The 22,629-nt window shown below is 56.0% G+C and overlaps 1 protein-coding gene across 3 annotated transcripts; it reads left to right on the top strand.

The window, feature by feature from the left end:
- Nucleotides 1-10,632: 10,632 nt before the first annotated feature.
- Nucleotides 10,633-22,629, top strand: SLAMF8 (SLAM family member 8). Of its 3 annotated transcripts, XR_006815457.1 has the most exons (6): nucleotides 10,633-11,044; nucleotides 13,287-13,613; nucleotides 16,733-17,038; nucleotides 17,119-17,223; nucleotides 18,083-19,767; nucleotides 22,251-22,629. XR_006815457.1 is itself a non-coding variant. In XM_045981941.1 (5 exons), the coding sequence occupies exons 1-5, from the start codon at nucleotides 10,954-10,956 to the stop codon at nucleotides 18,145-18,147; spliced, it is 894 nt and encodes a 297-aa protein (XP_045837897.1). In that variant the 5' UTR covers nucleotides 10,633-10,953; the 3' UTR covers nucleotides 18,148-20,974. The 3 variants fall into 3 exon arrangements, 2 of the variants coding, with proteins under 2 accessions (XP_045837897.1, XP_045837898.1); XM_045981941.1 differs by lacking the exon at nucleotides 22,251-22,629 and having other exon boundaries at nucleotides 18,083-20,974; XM_045981942.1 differs by lacking the exon at nucleotides 22,251-22,629 and having other exon boundaries at nucleotides 13,305-13,613; nucleotides 18,083-20,974.

A 22,629-nucleotide genomic window follows, 5' to 3' on the forward strand; every position in this document is an offset into this window, starting at 1 on the left:
GGGTGTGACCCCTCCTTTCTGACCCTGCTTCCTCCCAGTTTGTGATTCCCATGGGGCCACTCTACCCTCCGGGATATTTTTCAAAGGAAACATCCTATAACAATCAGCCATGTCCAGACCTGTGAATTAGCCTCGTAAAAACACCAGCCTGAGACCTCCAGCAGCCTCCACTGACTTTCTTTCTCTCAGACTCTCGACCCCCACTGTCCAGCCTGCTCTCGGAGGGAACTCAGAATTGTGACTTTGTATCTCCTAGGACGACGTCCGACCCAGAGCCCGCCCCAGCTCCAGGTGGAGAGCAGCCCCCGTTGTATGGAAATGGTAAGAACTTGCAGCTGGACCATGCTTGGTCCGTCCCTGAAGATGGAGAAGGAGTCTGAACGGGAACGAGGAGAAGGAAACCCTGTGAGCCCCAAGCCTCGGGAACCAGTCATCGGGGCAGGAAGCTGATGGTTTCCGGGGGGGAGTGTGAGGGGCTGGGGCTCTGGAGCTGGCGGAGGGACAGGGAAGTGGGAGCGGCGACTCGGCCTCCAGAGGGAGGGCAGGGAGGGCTTAGACTGGGGTTGGCAAACTCTGGCCCATGGGCCAAATCCAGTCCTCCAAGTACTTCCGTAAAGAACGTTATTATGTGTCAACAGAGCGGAGCCGTGGCAACAGAGACTGTATGGCCAGCCAAGCCTGAAATACTGACTTTTTTACAGAAGAAGTTTGCCAGCCTCTAGTTTAAACAACATCAGGCTGGTGAAGCCGGGAGAGTCTGCGGTGGGGCAGGCAGCTCCCGCCAGCAGGGACATCCGAGTTAACCGCGACACCCGCTCCTGTCACCGCCATGACGGAGCTCCTGACTGACTTCCCTCCAGACAGGTCCTCAGGACACTGATGTCTGGAGGTGAGCGCGCACGCGGGTCCTATTCAAGCCTCAACCTACTTGCAGTCACTTGGAGGGAGAATGAGGAAGACGGGATTTACTCTTCAGTGAATATAGTCCCGAAGGAGAGTGGAGGTGAGTGAGCTCGTCCGAACCTGACACGTTTGCTAATGTGAAAGGGAAGTCCCGGGCCTGGGATGAGGTGGCTGACTACCGTCGACGGCACCAATCTACCACCACCACAATTATCCCTGTCGTCTCTGCCCCACCACAAACACCAGTGTGTCCACCATAATGACGGTCTTCAACATCGTCTCCCCCACACCACCTCTGCCGCCACCCTAACCAGAGAGGGTTTTTTGCCTTTTTCTGAGCTCTGTGAGGAAACAAAGAGAAGGGAACAATGCAGTTTGTCCTTCCCCAGAGTGTAAGTCTCAGCAGGACAGTCCCAGCTCTGAAAGGACCAAGAAGACTGTAAGCTCCAGCCACAGATAACCAGAACCAGATGGCAGGGACGGGGAAAGGCCAGTCCTCGCTCCCACGGAGAGGCGGCAACGTGGCGTCGTGGGAAGAGTACGAGTTTCTGAATCAGTCGGACCTGAGTTCAAAACTCGACTGTGTACTCTCCGTGTGACTGGGGAGGTTATTTAAGGTCTCTGAGCCTAATCTATAAAGTACAGATAATGCCTACTTTGCAAGACTGTTATAAATTACTGGGAATAGGAGGTGGTTCTGGACATCTTAAAGATTGTCTGGTGTGTAATAGGTCTTCAAAGACGGGAAGCTTTTTGTTTTTGTGTTTGTTTTACTGAGATTTCTATTCCTCGTCTGTAAGATGGGTTTGAATCAGCCCAGGGTTCCTGCTCCCTGCCATGAAGAGCAGTAGGGAAGTGGACAAACAGGGAGTCTCCTGGACTCAGGGGCACTTTCCCCAGGACCCACACATTGGCAGGCAGGTAGGAAAGCAAGCGTGGCACAGTTCCTTCCAGAGAAGGGTCCCAGTGAGAACTTACACACCAGAAAGAAAGAAAGAAAGAAGCCAGCTGTGAATATGTGGTTTTCATGGACAAAATAGGAAATGTGGCTGTTTTAATCCTAGCGGGGCAACAAGGTGAAGGCTTCATTGGGGGCGGCCAGCCGGCTCCTGGCTCCTGCTTGCAAGATGGGCAGGCTTTCCTGAGGGGCGGGCAAGGGGGTCTGAAACCCAAAGGCAGGAGAGGCCATCGTGTTGCAAGACACAGGGGAAGGGGCCGTTGGATCGGCTACTCTTGGGAGGGTGCTTCACGTTTCAAAGACTTGGTATTCGCTGGAAAGCTTGGGTGGCTTCTGCCTTCCTTCAGCGTCTGCCTTCAGCTCAGGTCATGATCCCCGAGTCTCCCATCGGGCTCCTTGCTCAGCAGGGAGGCTGCTTTTCCTCTGTCTCCGCCTGCTTGTGCGCTCTCTCTCTTTGACAAGTAAATAGAAGAAATCTTTAAAAGAAAAAAGATTTGGTATTTGCCTCCAGTTCCCCTTCTTACCCATATGACCCTTGGGAGTATTAGCCGCTCTGAGCCTCCATTTTCTCACCCCAATTTGAGAAGGAATTAGTCATCCTTACTCGGCAGGACTGGTGTCAGATTCATACAATAAATACAATCCCCACACCCGAAGGACTGCCTGGTGTGTGGTCACAGCCTGATGTCTCCCAATCATCCCTGTGAGGCGGCCATGTTACCACCGCCTCCCGTCTCCTGGCTGGGGAAGCGGAGGTCCCAGGGCCAAGAGCCTGGCCTGCAGTCACACAGCTGGGCTGTGGTTGAGTTGCACAGACGCAGGCCTCCTGGTTCCTGGGCCCACCTGTGTTTGGATGACAGGTGAGGGTACTGAGAAGCAAAGGGGGAACAGTGCTCCCTGGGGTGGGGGCGGGGGGCAGCAGGTGCACGGATGAGCCAGACACCCTAACCCTAGTGTTTCTCTTTCCCCCACAGCCAGGCCTGCTGAGTTAGCCTCGGGGGCCTGGGTGAGGTGGACCTCCGCGCTTCCCTCCCCCTCTGTTACACCTGCCTCCTCAGCCTGACCCGACTCTCCCACAGGACACTTCGGTCATCTACACGGATGTCAAACACTTATGGCTTGGTGAGGTTCCAGCCAGAGGACCGAATACAAGAAGCAGGACCCACAAAGTTCCCCTTGGTAACTTCCAGGAGGTCCTCTACTACTGATGGCAGCCCCCGGCTCTACCCACCCGAGGCCTCCAGTGCTCCCCAGGAGGCCAGCAGGAACCAAGCCCCTTCTGTAGGTCCCCAACCCCTGAGCCCAACACCGAGGGAGCCCGGTGTCCTGGCCAGGGTCCCAAAGAGACGTGAGGAACCCCTATATGATCTGAATCAATCCAAATGAGTAGAAGGACAGGAACACGTGGGCAGGGTCACCCCGCTCACACCTGAGTTCCAAGCAGTGGACATGACACGGAAGCCACAGATGTTTTCTTGCACGTGAGTGGAAGGGTTGGCGTGCCTTCTCTCCACACATTTGTGAGGGCTTTCTACGGTGGCCCTCAGTCCCCGTGCGTGTCCTTGGCCTCGCCCTGAGGAGAGAGCTGGCCTGGGCGATCTGGTAGAACGTTTCCAGTTTCCGAGCTGCTGCTGAGGTCCCTGGGTGACCCCAGGGCTGAGGACCTCTCAGGGGTTCGGGGAGACCAAGAGTCAGGGGGAAAGGCCTGGCCCAGATAATATCACAGAATTTTTAACCCCAGAGTCCCGCCACCACCTCCACCGGCACTGAGAGCCCTGCCTTCCAGGCAACCCATTTCTGCTCAGACCCCTTCCAGGCCACCAGATTCCCAAAGTTGCTGGAATTGATGTTTGCCCAAAACCCCCGCTTGGAGAGTACATTAGAAGACTTGGTTACCCCTCATGTGTTTACCAAGACACACGCTTGTAGAAGTGTATCAATTTGTTTCCTATTATTCACCAACCACTTGCAGGGTGTGATGGCTGGTTTGGCGTGCCTTGTTGAGTCCCTACTCCCTGATGCTGACAGTTTAGTCCCAGTAACTAGGAGGGTTAGTTCTCCAGGCTCCTCCTCCCAGCCCTGGCTCCCTGCAGGCCGTGTTCCCGAAGCACAGAGTGAGGTCCCAGTCATGCTTCTGGATCACCCACCCCACCCGCCTGTCCTGGGTAGATGCCCACATCCCCCACCTCCAGAGCTCCCACCCCTGGGCGCCTGAGCTGTCCACAGCCAGTGTTCACCCTTGAGCTTAATAGAATTGCAGCCACTCAGACTCAGCCCCAGACCTGCTGAACCCTGATCTGCATTTTTTTTTATTTTTTATTTCTTTTCAGTGTTCCAAGATTCATTGTTTATGCACCACACCCAGTGCTCCATGCAATACGTGCCCTCCTCAATACCCACCACCAGGCTCACCCGACCCCCCATCCCCCCCTCCAAAACCCTCAGATTGTTTCTCAGAGTCCACAGTCTCTCGTGGTTCATCTCCCCACTCCAATTTCCCCCGACTCCCTTCTCCTCTCCTTCTTCTAGTGTCCTCCATGTTATTCCTTATGCTCCACAAGTAAGTGAAACCATATGATACTTGACTCTCTCTGCTTGACTTACTTCACTCAGCATAATCTCTTCCAGTCTCGTCCATGTTGCTACAAAAGTTGGGTATTCATCCTTTCTGATGGAGGCATAATACTCCATTGTGTATATGGACCACATCTTCCTTATCCATTCGTCCGTTGAAGGGCATCTTGGTTCTTTCCACAGTTTGGCGACCGTGGCCATTGCTGCTATGAACATTGGGGTACAAATGGCCCTTCTTTTCACTACATCTGTATCTTTGGGGTAAATACCCAGCAGTGCAATTGCAGGGTCATAGGGAAGCTCTATTTTTAATTTCTTAAGGAATCTCTACACTGTTCTCCAAAGCGACTGCACCATCTTGCATTCCCACCCACAGTGTAAGAGGGTTCCCCTTTCTCCACATCCTCTCCAACACACGCTGTTTCCTGTCTTGCTAATTTTGGCCATTCTAACTGGTATAAGGTGATATCTCAATGTGGTTCTGATTTGAATCTCCCTGATGGCTAGTGATGATGAACAGTTTTTCATGTGTCTATTAGCCATTTGTATGTCTTCGTTGGAGAAGTATCTGTTCATAACCCACATTTAAATAAGATCTGTAAGGGACTCCTGGGTGGCTCAGGCATTAACCACCTGCTTTCAGCTCAGGGTCTTGGGATGGAGTCCCGCATCGCATTGGGCTCCCAGCTCAGTGGGGAGCCTGCATCTCCCTCTGCCCGCAGCTCGCCGTGCTTGTGTTTGCTCTATAAACACATTAAAGTTTAGAAAGCCTGGTCTGCCTCCAAAAGACACTTCATGGGATTACCTTCATCCACTCACCTTTGGGAACATCACGGGATAGGACAGAGGACCCAGAGAACTTGCTAAGACAACCCGCGCTGACATTTCCCAGCTTCACAGGCCTTCTCTTCTTTCCCACCCCCCATCTGACCTGCTTCCTCCCCATCGCTCTCATCACCGGTCCAGTCCGGGTCCAGAAATCATCAGGGCCCCTCTCCTTCACTTCCTCTGCCAGGCTGGGAAGCACAGGCCAGGTCATGTAGAAGCCCAGGGTCTTCACTGGTCCATCAGGAAGCACCTGCTGAAGCCAAGCCTGGCCACGCCTTCTAGAAACAGGCTGGCCCCTTGTAAAGAGTCAAGTCAGAGGCAGGACAGCTCCTGAAGGAGACAGCGATCATGGAGAGCAGGAAGGAGCTGGCCTGCCAATCATCCCCCTGGACCGGCTCCTCCCTGAGCATTCGCACCACCTGCCCTCTGCCCCACACCAGTGACACTGGGACCTGTCTGTGGACGGTGTTTACCAATGCAGGGCAGGATAAGTGGATTTTATAGCAATCTCACAGAGTGATTTTGTTTGTTTAATACAATCATAAAAAATAGGTCTTATCCTTCGGATGTCTCTCTTCTTTTAGTAAACTGCTTTTATCATATTCTACAAAAGAATCGTTCCACAATGGATTCAAAATAAAGAAAAACAGTTCCTTTGACACAGGTGAGAAGTCCTATCCTCTACACACACCGGCTCACACTCTGGTACACACGCTCTCACATGTGCACACACGCATGCACACCTGTGTCTGGCCTCTCCTGCTCTTTGTGTCTTCCCCAGACTCCCTCCCCCACCTCCACTGCCATTTGCACAGCCAAAGTATCCTTTCCCCTTAGTTTAGAAAAGAACGGGCTGGGATTTTTTTTAAATGAACAATAACTAAGAAAATGGAAGAAAAAGAAAATCCGCAAAAAGCACATAGAGAGAGCAGAGGTTTCAGAGGAGTCCCCAGACTCTCCCCCGGCCGGCCTGCCAGCAGCACAGCGGGTCCTCGGGGCCCTCGCCGGTGCTCAGCGCAGGAACCCACTGCTGGTCCTGGAGGACGCTGGTGGGGAGGAGAATGGACTCTCCCGGGGCCCCAGGGACAGACCCTGCAGACACCAGCGCCCGAAACTCTTAGTTCTCTCCGCGCTCTTAGTTCCTCTCCAAGTCAGAGCAAATGCAGACAGTCCTCCAGCAGCACCCAGCCGTCTGCCGGCTCTAGGGACGCAGGGACCGGGGTTGTGGGGGTCCACATCACCTCCTGAGTAAGCAGGACAGAAAGGGCTCTGTGCGGGGTTGAGAGCCCCGCAGCACTGTGCTGCTGCGCCTGTGGGGAGAGGGAGGGCACACAGGGGCTCACAGCTGCCCTCTGCTGGCCCCCTTGGGTCTGACCATCCATAGGACCCCGGCATCCTGAGGTGCCCTTGGACACCTGTCCTTGGCTTTGTGTGTGGCCCAATACCTCAGAGACAAACCACAAAAATGGAGCATGCGCCTTCCCTGAACCAGGCAGTTTGCAGAAGCTGGTATTTCTTTCAATTCCAGGTTTATTTGAGATTTGGCTAGAAAATAAATTCTTTGACATTTTTACCTAAACCAGCATCCACTGGTACTGACCTCAGTGACAGGAACCACTGTCCTGTGACAGTTGTGTCCCAACTCCTGTGACGAGATGCACAGGACAGGGAAGACCCAGGCTTTCTCACCCAATACCGGCAGGTCTTTTGCCCTGATCGCAGGTTCCCATTGCCGTCCGCACGGCTGGCACAGACCGGCGCCGCCGCACTCCCGGGGCCGTGCGGCACCTGCTCGCAGCCGAAGGGGCCCAGGTGCAGATTCCTCGGAGGTTTGCTGAGCGAGTGAGGGAGACGCCAGCTCCTCCCTCCCTACCTCTGTGGGGCTCGGTGGTCGTGGTCTGTCTGCTGTACGCAGCCTGCCTTCAGCTCCCTGGGAAAGTATGTCTTTGCCTCAAAGGCAGACCCTACGAAGCCTCGGGCCATCCCACCCAGCTTCTACAGGCCTGTTTCTTGTCTCCGGCTTCCCCTCTCCTGCCGTGTGCACCTTGGTCTCACGCATCAAAGATCAAGCGCTCCGCTCTCTCTCCGCATCCCCAGCGAGGCCAGGACAAGGGCGGGCACGGCAGATGCTGTGCGCACTCGGGCTCAGGGCCATGGGTGCAGGCATGAGAATGTCATCTCAGGGGAGGTTGGGCACCCTGTTTTCACGTGTGCAGGAGCTACCTCTGCTGCCAGAGCTGGCCAGTGGGGGAGCTGTGTGCACGGGCTGCGACGCCCAGGGCAGCCTTTGGGGCCAGCCGGTGCCCGGTGGCATGGTGTCTGCCGACATACCGTGCAGGCAGGTGGTCCTCTCTGCGTGAACCAAGAAGATAAATGTAGACATAAAGATGTGGCTTAGGTGGGGCTCCCCCTGACCTCTCAGTCCCCATCCCTTACCACCCTTCAGAGGTGCCCCCTTTCCTCCCAGAAAGCCTGCTGGATGCCCTCCCTTCCTGTCTGAAGCTCTGCCTGCTTTCCCGATCTGCCTCTTCTCTCCCATCTCACTTTTTGTCCCTTCTCCATCTCTCCTGTCTTCTGGTGTGGCCCTATCCTGTCCCCAGGCCAGTCCAAGAATCAAGGACCAGTGTGAGTGGGCAGGATACCCCCGTTCCACTGGCCCCGAATGGAGCTCAGGCAGCACCCGCGACCGCCGGGCACACCTGCTCCCGCCCCTGCCCGCAGCGGAGGTGAGCTAGGGCAGAGGGGCCGAGGGAGCCAGAGCCCGGAACCACAGCGACTCCCTGGCTTCCAGAAGGGCCCGGCTGCCAGCTGCTCTCTTAATTAAGGGAGTGGTGCCTTTGAACTCCCAGCCCAGTGACTCCAGCGCACCGTCCTGGTGGCGGGGTAATTACCCTGCTCTGAACCAGTGATCGGCAGTGGGGGGAGCCTGCCCCCGCAGACGTGCCCATCCAGAGCTGCCCCTGTTCGTCTCTCTCCAGTTGCCACACAGCCTGGAGTTCTTCTTCCCTCTGCAGAGGGAGGATGTCTGCTGACCCTCACCACCCTCCTCCTCCCCCTTCCTCAGCGTCCCTGAAATTCCCCGCCAGGAGGAGGGCGTGAGGCAGGGATGGGAGGATGGGACAATGGCGACTCTGCCCTTGCTTGGACGGACCCCTACGGAGGTCCAATCCACTGGGAGGGAGTGTGGCCACCCACTGTCTTCTCTGCGGGAATTCCACGTCTATATTCCCCACATTCCCTCCAAGGGCCCAGCTCCTGCCTCCACACCCTCCCGGCCCCAGGCCTGACAGCCCAGCATCACACCGTCCACCTCTCTGCAGGCTTGGAGGGCTCCCCCACTTGGGAAGCCTGTCCTTGGCTCCAGGTGGGGCGCAGACGTGCCCTCACGAGCTTCCAGTCTGCAACAGTCTGGGAGGGGGGCTGCTCACACCTGAGCCCCCTTGCTCTGCACGGACCTGCCCTCCTCTCTTCCCTCTCTGGCCAGTTAGTCACAATGGTTAAGGGATTTTTTAAAGCTGACTATGCGCCAGACCCCATCCTAAATAAACCCTTACCTGCGCCCTCGCCCCAATGACTGTAATTAGCAGGTTACCTGCCCCGTCTCCTCACCCAAACTGCAGACTCCCTGAAGGCAGGGCCATGCCTTTGATCTCTGTGTCCCCAGCCCCTGGCACAGAAGTAGATGCTCAATGAACACCTGGTGCAAGAAGGACAGAATTCACAGCGGGGTCATGGATGGGTTCCCCCCTCCCCGGCCTCTCACCGCGAAGCCAGATGGCTCCCAATTCTGTCCTGACTCCGCTCGGTCCCTTCCTCCCTACTCTGAATATTTCCTTCCTCTTCCAGTCAGACCATCCCAACAGCTGCAACCCAGGCTTTCCTGCCTCTTCTCTCTCTGCCAACCTGGCCTGCACGCTCTCCTTTCCACCAGCCAGCTACGCTCAGCTCACAGCGGGCCACAGCCCCTCCCTTTGAGCAGACCTTCTCAGAGCTTTTCCTCGGCCCACCAACTGCAGAGTCACCTGGAGCGGCACACGGGCCAGACTAGACTCCCGGGTCCTGTCCCAGCCCCACTGAGCCAGAGTCTCCAAGGCTGAGTCCCACAAGGCGGAGAGCTGCTGCCCCCAGAACAAAAGCCTAGTCCCCAAGCCAGTATTCCAGGCCTCTGTGAGCGGACCCTCAGCCTCCCTTCCATTCCTACCCACTGCAGCCCTAACGGGCTCCTCCCTCGCTCCTTCGTCATCCCAGGAGCCCACCTGGGACTCCCCCCATCTGGCTGTACCCACTCGGTTCTACTTCATGCTCAGAACCTGCCCCAACCCCTGGCTCTCCCCTTTTCTCTGCCTGTCCAAATCATGCCTACCATCAAGGTGCAGCTCAAAGCCCACTTTGGGGGATGTGCCCCCCGCCCACATCCACAGGGACCTCTCCCCCACACCCTCTGCAGAGAGAAGACCCCGCCGCCCATTGCCAGAGCCGTCTTGTCTGCCGGGGACCTTCCTTCCAGGCATATCCTGTCTCTACACTTGGGCCGTGAGGCCCCAGAGAGCAGGAAGCTTATCCCAGAGTCCTCCTGCTTTCCTGCCACCGTGCCTGCCTCGCTCTTGGCCGGGTCCCAAGCCGAGGTCAGGAGTTCCGCAGGACGAGACACCACGAGCCTGGCGTGTCTCTTGGGAGTTCCCCTCGTCTTCCTGCAGAGTCTCCCCTGACTCAAGCAAACCCTTGTAACTGGAAGTGAGACTCGGGGTGAGGAGGGGCAGCGCTGGCAAAGTGGCCCAGGCTCCCCGGGGCAAGTCTCCCGCCCCAGCTCTCGCTCGTGACCTCTGCAAGGTGCTAACTAACCTCGCTCTGGGTTCAAATCAGTAAGACCCTCGCGAAGTCTAGAATTCACGCTCCCGTTTGCAAATGTTTCGGAAACACCCACGGTATGCCGAGCACCAAGGGGAACACGGGCACAAGTAGGGAAGACCTTGCTGGCAAGCAGTCCGTGGAGACCAGAAAACCACCACGAGACAGTGTGCCGAGGGCGAAGTGCCGGCCGGCATGGGGCTCGGGATGGCTTGAGTGGGAGCTGGCCGGCCGCAGCGTGCCGGGTCCCTGGTCCTGAGGACCGAATGGAGCAGCACGCCTGCCGGAAGAGCGAGCACAGAGCGTGGGGTGTCGGGGGTGCTCCCCGGAGGGGCCCTCCTGCCTTCGCTTGGCCAGAGAGCGGGCTGGGGAGCCCAGCTCAGACCGGCAGACTGGAGTTGAACTTAGGAGTGCCTTGTACACCAAGCTGAGGGTTTTGTCTTTTTTTTTTTTTTCTGAGGGCAGTGGGAGGTGCGGAAGAATTTTAGAGAAGTGACACAGGGAATTACGATCTAGAGGGTTCTCTGTGGCTACGGCAGGAAAACAGCCGGCCGTGGGGCCGGTGGGATGCAGGGAAGGCTGGCAGGTCCAAACGGAGGATGTGGGCTTGTGTTGAGGCACCTGCTGCCGGCAACGGCCTTGGCCGACCACGGGCACGTGGAAGAGGCTGACTTACAAGAATCCACTCCCGAAAGAGCCCAGCCAGGCCGGGGCCGACTTCCACTTTCCTCTGGAGACTTTCATTTTCGGGGTATCCAGTTTTGAGTCAAAGATTCCTCCTCCGGAACACGGGACTTTCCAGAAGGACCACAGCCTCCTTCCGCACACCCACTTGACCCCAGATGTTCTGGATTTGGGTTGTTGAAGGAGTCTGCTGGCCTCTCGGGAGAAGGATGGCCCTGTGGTCCCTGTGGAGCCTGCTTCTCTGGGAAGGTAAGTGGGGCAGGTGTGTGGCCTGTCCTCAGGGAGATGGGTGCCCCTCCCCAGGGCCCTTTGCCTGACATCTGGGCAGGGACCCCATCCCCAGCGAGAGCCCAGGGGCTGGGGAGGGACAGGGAAGACTGAAGCATGTTCTCGGTGACCTTGGAAGCTGGATGCAGCCAAGCTCTGCAGCTCCTTGGGTGGAAGGCGGTGGCGGACGTAGCAGCGTCCACGTCCACGGGACATGAGCTGTTCCGTGGTCCCGGGCCGTTCAAAACGAGGGCTGGTGGTCCCAATGGTTTGGAAAGGCTCAGTTGTGAGAAGGGTGAAGGAATTCTACTACAGTCTGGGAAGAAGGAGGGCAGAGCGGAGGAGGCTCGTATGAGGATGGGAGCCTTTCCCTCAGCCTGGGGGAAGCCAAGGCTGTTCCCTGCGGGTCTGTGTAAGGGAGGGGATATCGGGGAGGGCGAGAAGGGAGAGCGAGCCACACAGAGCACATGGACTTGGCAGCTGGGAAGGGTGTGCTGTGCAAAGGGCAACCCCCGGCAATCCCCCTTCCTGTTCGCTGCCTGACATCCCCCCCGCAGTTAGCAAGCAACACACGTGACAGGGACCAGCGCTGCAAGGCCAGGGGGCAGGAGTCAAAGGCACCCAGATTCCCACCAGGGACTCCAAGGGACTTGGAGATGACTTCAGCCGGTGTCCCCCTCCTGGGGCTGTCCAAGCACGTGCGGGAAATCCTCACAAAGGAAAAAGAACCTGTGTGGTGCACAAATCTTTCAAATCCTGGGATGTGGAAGGCAAAAAGGCCCCTTAACGGTAAACCAGATGCATCCCACCGTTTGGCTGCACCCTCTTGTTTCGGGGCTGAGACCACAGAAGGGACCAGGGAGATGGGCTGATGTCACAGAACGGGTCTGCGGCAGACTTCGGGCAGGATAGACCGAGGAGCCTTGACCGGCATCTAGCTCTATCCTCCGCGTAGGCCAGGTCTCCACCCGCAGTAACCGCTGCAGCCAGACCCGGAGGGCAGTGAGACGGCGGGGGGCTGGCCGGGCGACCCCCAGCACACGGCTCTTCAAGCCCACTCCCAGCGCCTGGGCGTGTTCCACTCGAGCTGCGTGCTGCTTTCCGCCCCTGCGTCCCCCGTGCCGCGCGCCCGGGGACTCCTTGGGGACTCCTGTCTTTCACCCAGTACAATGTGCTGAGTGTGTCCTCCACGCTCCTGCTAGTGTGGGCGTGGGGGTAGGAAGAAGACAAGAGGAACCCGTGATCCCCCCAGCCACAGGCCATCACGGCAGAGGGACCCAGCACCCCAGGCTGCAGGGCCATGCAGAGAAACAGTGCGGACACCCTGCCCCTGAGAGATGGGGTGGCCAAGGGAGGCAGGGGGCGTTCAAGGATGAGCAGCATTAGACAGCGAAGGAGTCAGGCCTCCCTACCACAAAGGCACCGCCCAGAGCCCTCAAACTCAGCATCTCCCCCGCTTCCAGCCTGCTTCTCCTGCTCCGGACCACAGAGAACAGCCCTCTGTGGGTCCCTGGTACCCTCCGCGGCCTTCGCTGTGGCTCCCCAGACTGCACCTAGGACGGACCGCACCAGCTACACAAGTCCTCCCGCTCCTCCCATCTCAGTCGCCCCCTTCACTGCGCAGGTGGAGGAACGGGCGGGCGGAAGGCTGGCAGGCGCCCTCTTACTCCCTCACTTTAATCCCTGTGCGAGGCCTCCCGGGGCTCTAAGCGAAGCCCAGGTGCTTCGGGAGCTGACTCCCACCCACTCCGCGGGCCAGTTTCTTTCTCCCCTGCAGAGAGCTGCTTTCAGTTCCCAGAGCAGGAGCTCCCGCGACCCTCCAGGCCCTTGCACACCGGCTTCCCTCCCTGGTCCGCCACACTTCCCCATCCCTGCTCCACACAGCCCTCCTCCACCCGACCTGGCTGATCCCCTCTCCTCCTCCTGGTCTCGGCTTAACCACTTCTTCTCGGAGCCCCCAAGGCCGTCCTGCATGTGTGTTCTCCCAGGGCACCCCTTCTCCCCCGTCGTGGGACCTGACTTAGTGCGCTTAGAGTCGGGCTTCCTCTCTGAGCCCCCGAGCACAGACGCAGCCTCCTGTCCCTTGTGCTTTTATTCCCAGCCCCCAGCGCACCTTGCCCGGGTGGAGGGAGTGTGCTTCGCAGCCACTTAGCTAGGTGCGTGAGCGCGGCCTGGAGGGGTGAGGACCCTCGGCCAGGCAGCGACCAGGGCTCCCTTCTTCCAGCGCTTCTTCCCACCGCAGCCTCCAGTGCCCAAGTGCACGGCCAGGTTGGGGGCTCCGTCCTGCTGGTGGCAGAGCGCCCTGCCGGCTTCCAAGTCCGAGAGGCCATCTGGAGATCTCTCTGGCCTTCCGAGGAGCTCCTGGCCACATTTTTCCACGGCGCTCCAGAGACTCTGTACCACTCCCGCTTCCTGGGCCGAGCCCAGCTGCACAACAACCTCAGCCTGGAGCTCCAACCACTGGAGTCTGGAGACAGCGGCAACTTCTCCGTGCTGCTGGTGGACACGGGTGGTCGGGCCCGGACCCAGGTCCTGCAGCTCAAGGTGTACGGTGAGTGCGCCCCACACTGGCTCTCCAGCTGCCCACAAAGAAAGTTCTGGAAAGGGGTCCTGCGCCCCGGGAGCTGGGGAGACCTCTGGCCTCGGGCCTTGCAGCTGATTTGGGACACTTCTGAGAAAGCTCCTCAGGGACTCCCCGGTGCCCTCTTGTGTGAGGCAGCCCAGCTTTGCCACCCCACGGTCCTTGCCTGAACCCCAGCGGGGTCCTTTCTGGGCTCTGTGGCCTTGGACATGATGCAAAGCTTCCTGAGCATTCACCTTTCTCGTTGATCAAGTGGGCGTCGTGAGGGGTAGTTCGCGTAGCTGTCCACAAAGGCAGGATACGCAGCATCTGGGAACACACCCAAGACGGAGGTCTGGCCTACGCTCCAGAATGCTAAGGATATGAGATGTGCCGTCGTTAGACAAAACACTAACCAGAAAAAGCGTATTGCCAATCAAACTATGACACAATGTTTTTCACTAAAAATTAAAACATAATTGAAGCATGGAATGTTTGTTTCATATTGCTTTGAAGGGTTCTTTAGACGTAGAGACTTTTAACTACATGACATTGACGGTTCTCTTAATTCTTCATTGTTGCAGAACGAACCACCCAAAACTCACTGCCTGGAAACAGCGAGTTTCACGTCTCGGCACCTGCAGGGGGGCGGGGCCAGTGGGGTGGCCTTCTGCTCCCCGCGGTTTGCCAGACGCGTCCATGCAGCCAGTCAGCACCTCAGCTGGGGTGACTGGCTTCACCGGGCACTGGGCGAGCTAAGTTTTCCAGCGACTTCGCCTCCACAATCTCCATCACCTCCTCCACCGTCACCTCCACCATCACCGCCACCATCAGCTCTACCGCCATCACCACCATCTCCAACTTCTCCATCACCTCCTTCTCCATCATCACCTCCACCACTACCATCCCCTCCACCTTCTCCATCACTTCCACCTTCTCCATCACTTCCACCTTCTCCATCACCTCCTCCACCGTCACCTCCACCACCACCGCCACCATCAGCTCTACCGCCATCATCATCACCTCCAACTTCTCCATCACCTCCACCACTACCATCCCCTCCACCTTCTCCATCCCCTCCACCTTCTCCATCACCTCCTCCACCGTCACCTCCACCGTCACCGCCACCATCAGCTCTACCGCCATCACCATCCCCTCCACCTTCTCCACGATCACCGTCACCTCCACCATCAGCTCCAGCACCCCCTCACCATCACCTTCACTTCCTGCACCACCGCCTCCAGCACCTTCACGCCTAGGCCACCACCTCCACCGTCACCACCCCTATCTCCACCTCTACTGCCTCCCCTTCCACCATACTGGTTGGCGATCAAGGAAAAAAATGGCCTTTCAGCTCTCATTTATCTGCCTAACGGCTTGGGGAAAGAATGTGAGGTACCCCGCATCACTATTTCAGGAAAAGCTCGGAACTTTGGTAGGGCAATGGGGAGAAAAAGGTCCAGTGTTAAGAATGAAAAGTAAGGGTGACAGCTGGGAAGAGGAAGACAGCGAGGGAGAGAAAGTCAGGAAACCAGGAAGGAGAGAGGAACCCAACCACCCCCACCACCAACCCAGGGGCAGCTAGCGGGTTGCCTGCGGGCCACTCAGGATGCAAGCGCACCATTGTTCGTGTGTCCTGGATGCACGCAGCCCTGAACCCAGCTGCCCGGCTTGGCAGGCGGAGCACTGGCTGGATTTCAGCAGCCCCACCCTCACCGGTTATCCCCTTAGCCCAGGGCCCTTGTGCAGTGAATAACCTCCACAACCATACAGGCAGCCCTGGAGCCTCTTCCTGCTCTGAGTCTCAGCGGCTGCACGTGTGAAATGAGGACATTGAATGGGATAACACACACAGCACCCACACCACTAAGCTCTCAAATGCCTTGTTCTCAGCATCTGAATTACAGATTTTAAGGAAATTGCTGTTTTATTGCTTCCAAATACATAGCATGATTAGAACTAATTGCACGACGCTGCCAGCAGCCGTCCTTGGGAGCTCTGCTTTGACAATAGATCAGAATGATTTGAATTAGCAGATCAGTTACTAGAAATGTCAATGGGTGTTTCTACTGTGCCTGATAGTGTTTGGAAGCAGCTTGTCCTCTTAAGTAGTGTAAATATCCCCCCCCCACATACACACACGGTAATCTTTGTTTATACTATTAGGGTGCCCAGCAAATCTTTCCTTTTCCATATCACAAATCCCACCAGCTTGAGCTGGCATTAATGAGGTTTTACTCTGCTTGACTCTGGAATGCTGTCAGAGACCGAGCCCTCCCGTTGTCACCAGAATGCTCTCCCGCTGGCCTCCACTGCCACAGAGACTCGGGATTTACTCATCAACCTTTACAGAAAAGGCGAGCCTCTGCTGGGGAGGCCGAGACTCCAATTTGTTCACCGGTCCAGGTGGCTGAGCACCCAGAAAGCTGGGTGACGAACATAACAAAACAGAACCCCTGCCCCCTGGTCTCCCCTACAGTTTGCACCCTTGTAATTATTTCCTTCATTATTCAGTCACTTATCAGCACCTGTCTTCTTCCCCAAACTGCAAGCTCTAATAGTCCAGGAATGTGTTTGTCTTCTTGCCTGATTTAATCGATGCCTATCACCTGTCCGCCTGAGATGTCATGAGGAAAGTGCTAAGACAAAGGACAGACGGAGTTTTGGAGTCTTCCGAGCCTGCGGTGTCAGGGAAGGCTTCATGATCAGAAAAGCAAGCTATGTGCTCAAGCTGGGTCTTGAAGGGTTGGTAGGAGTTTCCTAGGAGGAAGAGAAGACAAAGACATACGTGCACAGCTGAGCCAGATGGAAGGGCCCAGGATGTGGGAAAGTGTGGCGTGCTTGGGAGAACAGGAAATCAATCAGGGTAGGTGAGACCAGCGGTAGGTTACAGCTACAGAGGTTGACATCAACTGTCTCGGGAAGGATTTTGAATACCAGACTAGGGAATTCAGCCTCTGTCCTGTGGGCAACGGGAAGCCAGACTATGTTCTGGAGCAAGAGCGGGCTGGTCAGAGGTGACCTCTGACCCTGCATGGATCCCAGAGCTGGCACGATATGCCCTTCCCAGCATCACTGTAACCCATGCCCGCTCTCCTGTTCTTGCCTAGATGTGGTGCCCAGACCCGTGGTACAAGTGTTCATCGCTGTACCAGGAGAGGCTCAGCCACCCAAGACCTGCCAGGCGTTCCTGTCCTGTTGGGCCCCCAACATCAGTGACATAACCTATAGCTGGCGACGAGAAGGGACCATTGACTTTGGGATGGAGCCAAGCGACCTCTTCACGGACGGACAGGTGCTGAGGGTTTCACTGGGCCCAGGAGACAAGAGCGTGACCTATTCCTGCGTTGTCTCTAACCCTGTCAGCTGGGACTTGGCCACAGTCACCCCTTGGGAGAGCTGCCATCGTGAGGCAGGTATGCCAAAGGCCTGGGGTCAGTGGTGGAGGGATTGTGAAGAATCAAGGCCCTCTCTGACCTGCCCCTTCCATATCCAGCCCCAGGAAATTCCTCCTACAAGGATGTGCTGCTGGTGGTGGTGCCCGTCTCCCTGCTCTTGCCCCTGGCTGCTCTCCTCTCTGCCTGGCACTCCTGCTACTCAGGTAGGAGTCCTGCAGGTGCCAGAGGTGTGGAGGAGGGGGACCTGCGGAGGAGGAGAGCAGGGTTGGACTCCCCCCCCCATTTTAGGCTTCAGATGGTCTGCCCTCCTTATCTCTGCCAACACATCTCCTGACTCGTACTCTGGTGTCCAATCAGACTGATCTACATGAAGCCTCACTTGCAGTTCTTCAAATGAACTCGTGTCTTATATATTTCTTCAGGCTTTTGCACATGCCATTATCTCTGTCTGGAACACCCTTTCCATGGTTTCCCACCCAATCCCCCTTCTTCATGTGACTATCTCCTCCACAGTCTCCAAGGGACACTGGCTCCAGGAAGACTTCCTGACCTCCTCCTCTGGTCTGGGCAGAGTGGATGTTCTTCCTTTAATCTCCATTGCCTACCCTAGTCACAGCGCTCACTGTACTTACTCTCCCACCGAATTCTCTGCCCCTTAAAAGCTGCCTTACCACCCCACCAGGCAACTAGCAATGGTTCCTGGAACAACGCTGGTACAGAAAAAGGTTTGCTGAGTGGAAGTCTAGATGAATCCCAACCCGCTCTTGCCTACCATTCCTAGGAAACGCTCTCTGAAAGAAGAACCTTTCTGGCTAGGGGCTAGTGAAGCCTCCTTCTCAAGGAGAAGAGAGCAGGGAAAACTCAGAGGTGTGCCTAGATTCCAAACCATCCCTCCAGCTTAGCCCCTGACTCAACCTCAGGATGTCCTGCCCCTGACAGAAACCCCCACAGACCTGGGCTTTGTGGAGATGTCCACCCCAGGCTGTCTGGGATGGCTTCAGGCGAAGCCAAGGATGCTAAGAGTCCAAATATAATTGGGTAACTTTCTGATCTCTTTGCCAGGGAAAAAGCAGAAGGACGTCTGTAATGACAGAGTGACTCCAGAGACAGAGAACCCCCTTGTGTAGGGTCTGGATGAAGGAGGACATAAACTGTTGCCTGGACCATCAGGAAGCCCACTGCCCAAGCACAGGATGCTCTGGAACATGTTGGTGTCTGGAAACCACCATGGGCCTTGTGCTTCCACTGAGACTTCTGTCCCACCTCCGGGAGCAGCCTAGACAGCTTTTGCACTGGGAGCTGCCCAACAGAAAACACTAGCACAACCTTTCACATCCCCCCCAACCCCATCCCCGTTTCCACCCACTCCTGGCTCTGCTTCGAGCAAGATAACAGACCATCCCCTCAAAGACACTTGAAGTTCTCCAGGATTCACAGGGACGTTGATGGTCCTGGGCATTCACCACCCCCGCCACGGTTCATGAAGTATTGTTGCAGACAGAAGTTGTCTCCTCAAATTCCATTTGTTGAAGTCCTAATCCCCAATCTCTCAGAATAGGACTGTATTTGGAAATCGGACTTCAAATAGAAGATTAAAATTACATGAGGTCATTGGGATGGGCCCTAATCCCTTATGACTGGTGTCCTTGTAAAACAGGAAGAGACACTAGGGATGCACACACAGAGAAAAGGCCATGGAAGGACACAGAGAGAAGGAAGACATCTACAAGCCAAGGAGAGAGGCCTCAGAAGAAACTTAACCTGCTAACACCTTGGTCTTGTGCTTTTATCATCCAAGACTATGAGAAAATAAATTGTTGTTGTTGAAGCCACTCATTCTGTGACATCTTGTTACGGCAGCCCTAGCGGACCAAAGCAAGCATTAACTAACTGGCACCAAAGGATTGCCTCCAGTCTGGGCCCCAGACGCTAAAAGACACTAGACATCTGAACTAACAGAGAAACTCTGAACCACCCCCTTCCAGCTCTGGCCCCAGCCCAGGCCCTGTAGTCTGAGACCCTGATGTTTCTTGATGTCTGAAACATTCTCATAAGAAAAGATCTAGAAATAGATGAAGGTGAGAGGCAGGGGACAGGGATTCTCTTTCCAGCATGAAGGACTGTCAGGTCATCTGAATTCATGGCCTCTCAAAGGTAATTCATGGGTAGAGATAATCCAGAGATGGTTGACATAGCCTGCTTGGGGTGGGTGCCATTTTGCAGGTAACACCTTGCGAATGACGTTTTCCCCATCTCTGCCGACCACCATGCCTCCTGCAGGATCTGAGATCCTCTCTGCTCTCTCCAGCACAATGACCACTGAAAGAGGTATTAAATTTTCCCCAGCCAACAGAAAACTCTTGCACAGCTTCAAGAAAAGCAGCTCAGCCTGAGGGCCTCTGCCCGGGGCCAAGAGGATGAGGAGCCAGGAACAGCTGAGCCGAAAACAAGTGCGGAGGGAACAGGGGCGGAGGCCTGCTGGAATCTGATACGCTCATTTTCAGATCCAAGTGTGGAAGATGCCCTCATGCTCAAGGGGAAGAGACAAAGACTCCACCACTCAGTGTGAAGACGGCCAAGGTCCCTGTCTCAGAACAGCGTGTGGGATGGAAGCTGTGATCGTGGCCATCTTTGGAAAATAGCATCTGCCAGTAAGCGGTTCTGTCTGGGACAACTCTGGGACTTCGCCATTGGAAACTTCTACTTGGGGGTTCGTGGCTGGCGAGTTCACTGTTACTCCCTCCCAGGTACAACCTGATTCTTTTCTGGGACCTCCCTCAAGACTTGGTACTAGAGAGGAAGGAGGCCTTGAAGAAACAGAGGCAGGCTATGAGGTATGTTCCCAGGACAGTTTCTATCGCTCCACCCATGAGGTCAGTCCTGTGCAAGGATTTCCCCTTCCCTCCCCCAGGAGCTGGGCAGTCACTTCACCTTCGTCAAATGGTCAATGGGCCTCTAGATTCACAACCCCACTCATCCACTCAACTCATTCTGGAATTTTCCTACCTTCTGGCTCTGCTCAGAGGTCCACAACTGATCTCCAGGCTTCTTCTTTTCCTCCTGCCTTACCTGTGTCCTCTTTCTCCCCTCACCTTCCCCCAAGTCCTCCTGTACAATGCATAGGACCTCCCAACCTGGCAACTGGTGTTGCCTTCTCCTGTCACCTGGAGGCTTTCCCTGTGGCCACTGACTTCTTATGCAAAGCTGTCCTCAGTCCCTAAAAATGGTGTGAAAGAGAAAGCCGGGGATCCAGCAAGGAGCTGTGGTGACTATATGGGGAAAACACACACACACACACACACACACGATAATCCTACCGTTCTTCCCTTCATCTCCTGGGCCCCTCCTTAGGTCAGAGCAGTTCTGGATGGAATGGCCTACAGTCCTCCTTTCATGAGTTCTCTCTTCGTGACCTTATTAAGTGGTTTGATGGGGTGGCACACCAGGGCTTTTAAACTGATCCATGCTGCTCGAATACATTGATATTCCCATCCCTCGTGATTCACTTGTGAAGTACTAGACTAATGAACGCCCTCCACCAGAAAACTCAGAATACTTCTGGGAGAGCAGTGTTTGTGCGGCAAGCATCCGGATGATGGTGTGAAGTTCGCCCAGAACAAGTATCAGGGGACGGTTCGGCGTGCGCTGGCTCCAGCGTGAGGCTCTGGGGAATCAGAAGTGAGGGAAGCAATGTCCTTCCTTCATGGAGTTTATACGCTGGAAACGCAACGGGCAAGGAAGCGTGTGTCAGATTTGATGGGTTCTCACAAGAAGAGAAAGCAGAGTAAAAGTCTAGAGAATAATGTGTTGGGGAGAGGGAGCCCGTCTCAGATGGGCGAGTGGACAGAACCGTGGGGTGGGTCGGGGGATTAGCCTAGAGACCAGAGGGTGCGAAGGCCCCGGAATGGGAGCATGGATAGTGCTTTCAAACAATGGAGTGGACCGTACCCCTGAGGCTGATAACACATTATATGTTAATAAAGAATTTAAAAAAAAAAAAAAGAGTGGAGGCCAGGCTGGCTGGGTGAAATCAGAGAGGGCGTGGTGGGGGAGAGTGGAATGGGGAGGATCCGAGTGGGGGCCTGGGGTCTTCACAGCACAGGTCCCCGGGCTTCACGTAGCCAGGAGCATCCCTGTCTGTTTGGGAGTCAGATTCCTCCCGTGACCACCTTTCCACCATTGTTTCCAGTTGGCTTATGGTCAGACCAGAACCCTGTCCCTCTGTTTTTGCTTTTCTCTGTTTTCATTGAATTTTCCTTGAGCATGAAACTTTGTACCTGTCCTTCTGTGCAAAGCATGAAAGCAAGAGCCATTAGGGCGCCGGGGTCCCAAGACGTGACGTCAGTGAGAATGGAGAGGGGGCATAGCAAAGGGCAAGCGTGAGGCAGACGTGTTTGTTTTCATCAGTAGAGACAGGAACACCCAGGGCCTTGTTTAAAAAAAATTTTTTTGTAGGGACACCTGGGTGACTCAGTTGGTGATGCGTCTGTCTTCAGGTCAGGTCATGATCTCAGGGTCCTGGGATGGAGCTTCCCATCGGGCTCCCTGCCCGGCGGGGCGTCTACTTCTCCCTCGGCCCCTCCCCCCTGCTTCTGCTCACACGATCTCTCTCAAATAAATAAATAATCTTTATAAAAAATTTTTTGGCAAACGACATCCCTGGGAAACCTTCGTCCCATCTTTGTTCAGAAGCAGCCCCTGTTCGGTTCATCAGCCCTTGGTCAGTTACTGGTCTTCAGGGCAAGCACCGTCTCCTTCCAGGTCTGACTCCGCGGCTCCTGGCAGCTTTGCTGCTGCAGCGTGAGGGGAGGCCTCCCCTCCCAGACCCGGCAAGGTTTCAGCGGGTGCCTCCCCTCGGGCTGTGCCGTGGTCGGCGTGGGTCTGCCAGGGACGGGAAAGCAGGCCGAGCACATGGCAAGTGGCAGGGATACGCCCACCGCACCTCAAGCCACTGGGAAGCTCCAGGGTGGAGAAGAGAATGACCCACATGGAGAAAAGTCTGGAGACCTCATCCTGTGAAAAAACGATTAAAGAAACCGGTCGTACGGAGCCGACCACAAGGGACTCGGAAGGTCCCCCGTGGTCTGAAGGGCTCTCGCACCGCCAGGATGTACAACGGAGGCCCCTAGATGGTGGCCCCGAGAGGCAGACAATGACTCACACGAGTAATAGGATCTTAAGGCTGGAAGGGAATCTTGTGGTTTCTCAGTTCAAGTTCTTCATTTCTCAGGCGGGAAGCCGAGGCTCAGGAGGGAAGCCGAGGCCCAGAGAGACTGTTCCTCCGCAGAATTACGTAACTGGTCGGTGGCAGAGGCGGAATTAGCTGGAGGTTTAGCTCGACCGCCCAGCCCTGCCCCCTGCACCCTACAACGCCAGGGAGGACTTCGGACAAACGGAGGAAGCCTCACACCAGACGAGCGGCTTCAGTGACCGTGCGGAAACCGAAACCATCTCGGAGCGGTTGCAGACGAGAGACTTTTCCTATTAGGTGGGGAGTTGCATTAGCTCAGGAAGGACAAACATGCGGTACGTGCACACAGACTTCCGCCCTCCGGGACCGTGTGGGGCATGCAGGAGTAAGGATGACACACCCTTCCCACGGAGTCCAC

Source organism: Meles meles, chromosome 17, assembly GCF_922984935.1.
Source record: "Meles meles chromosome 17, mMelMel3.1 paternal haplotype, whole genome shotgun sequence".
NCBI lineage: Eukaryota > Metazoa > Chordata > Mammalia > Carnivora > Mustelidae > Meles > Meles meles.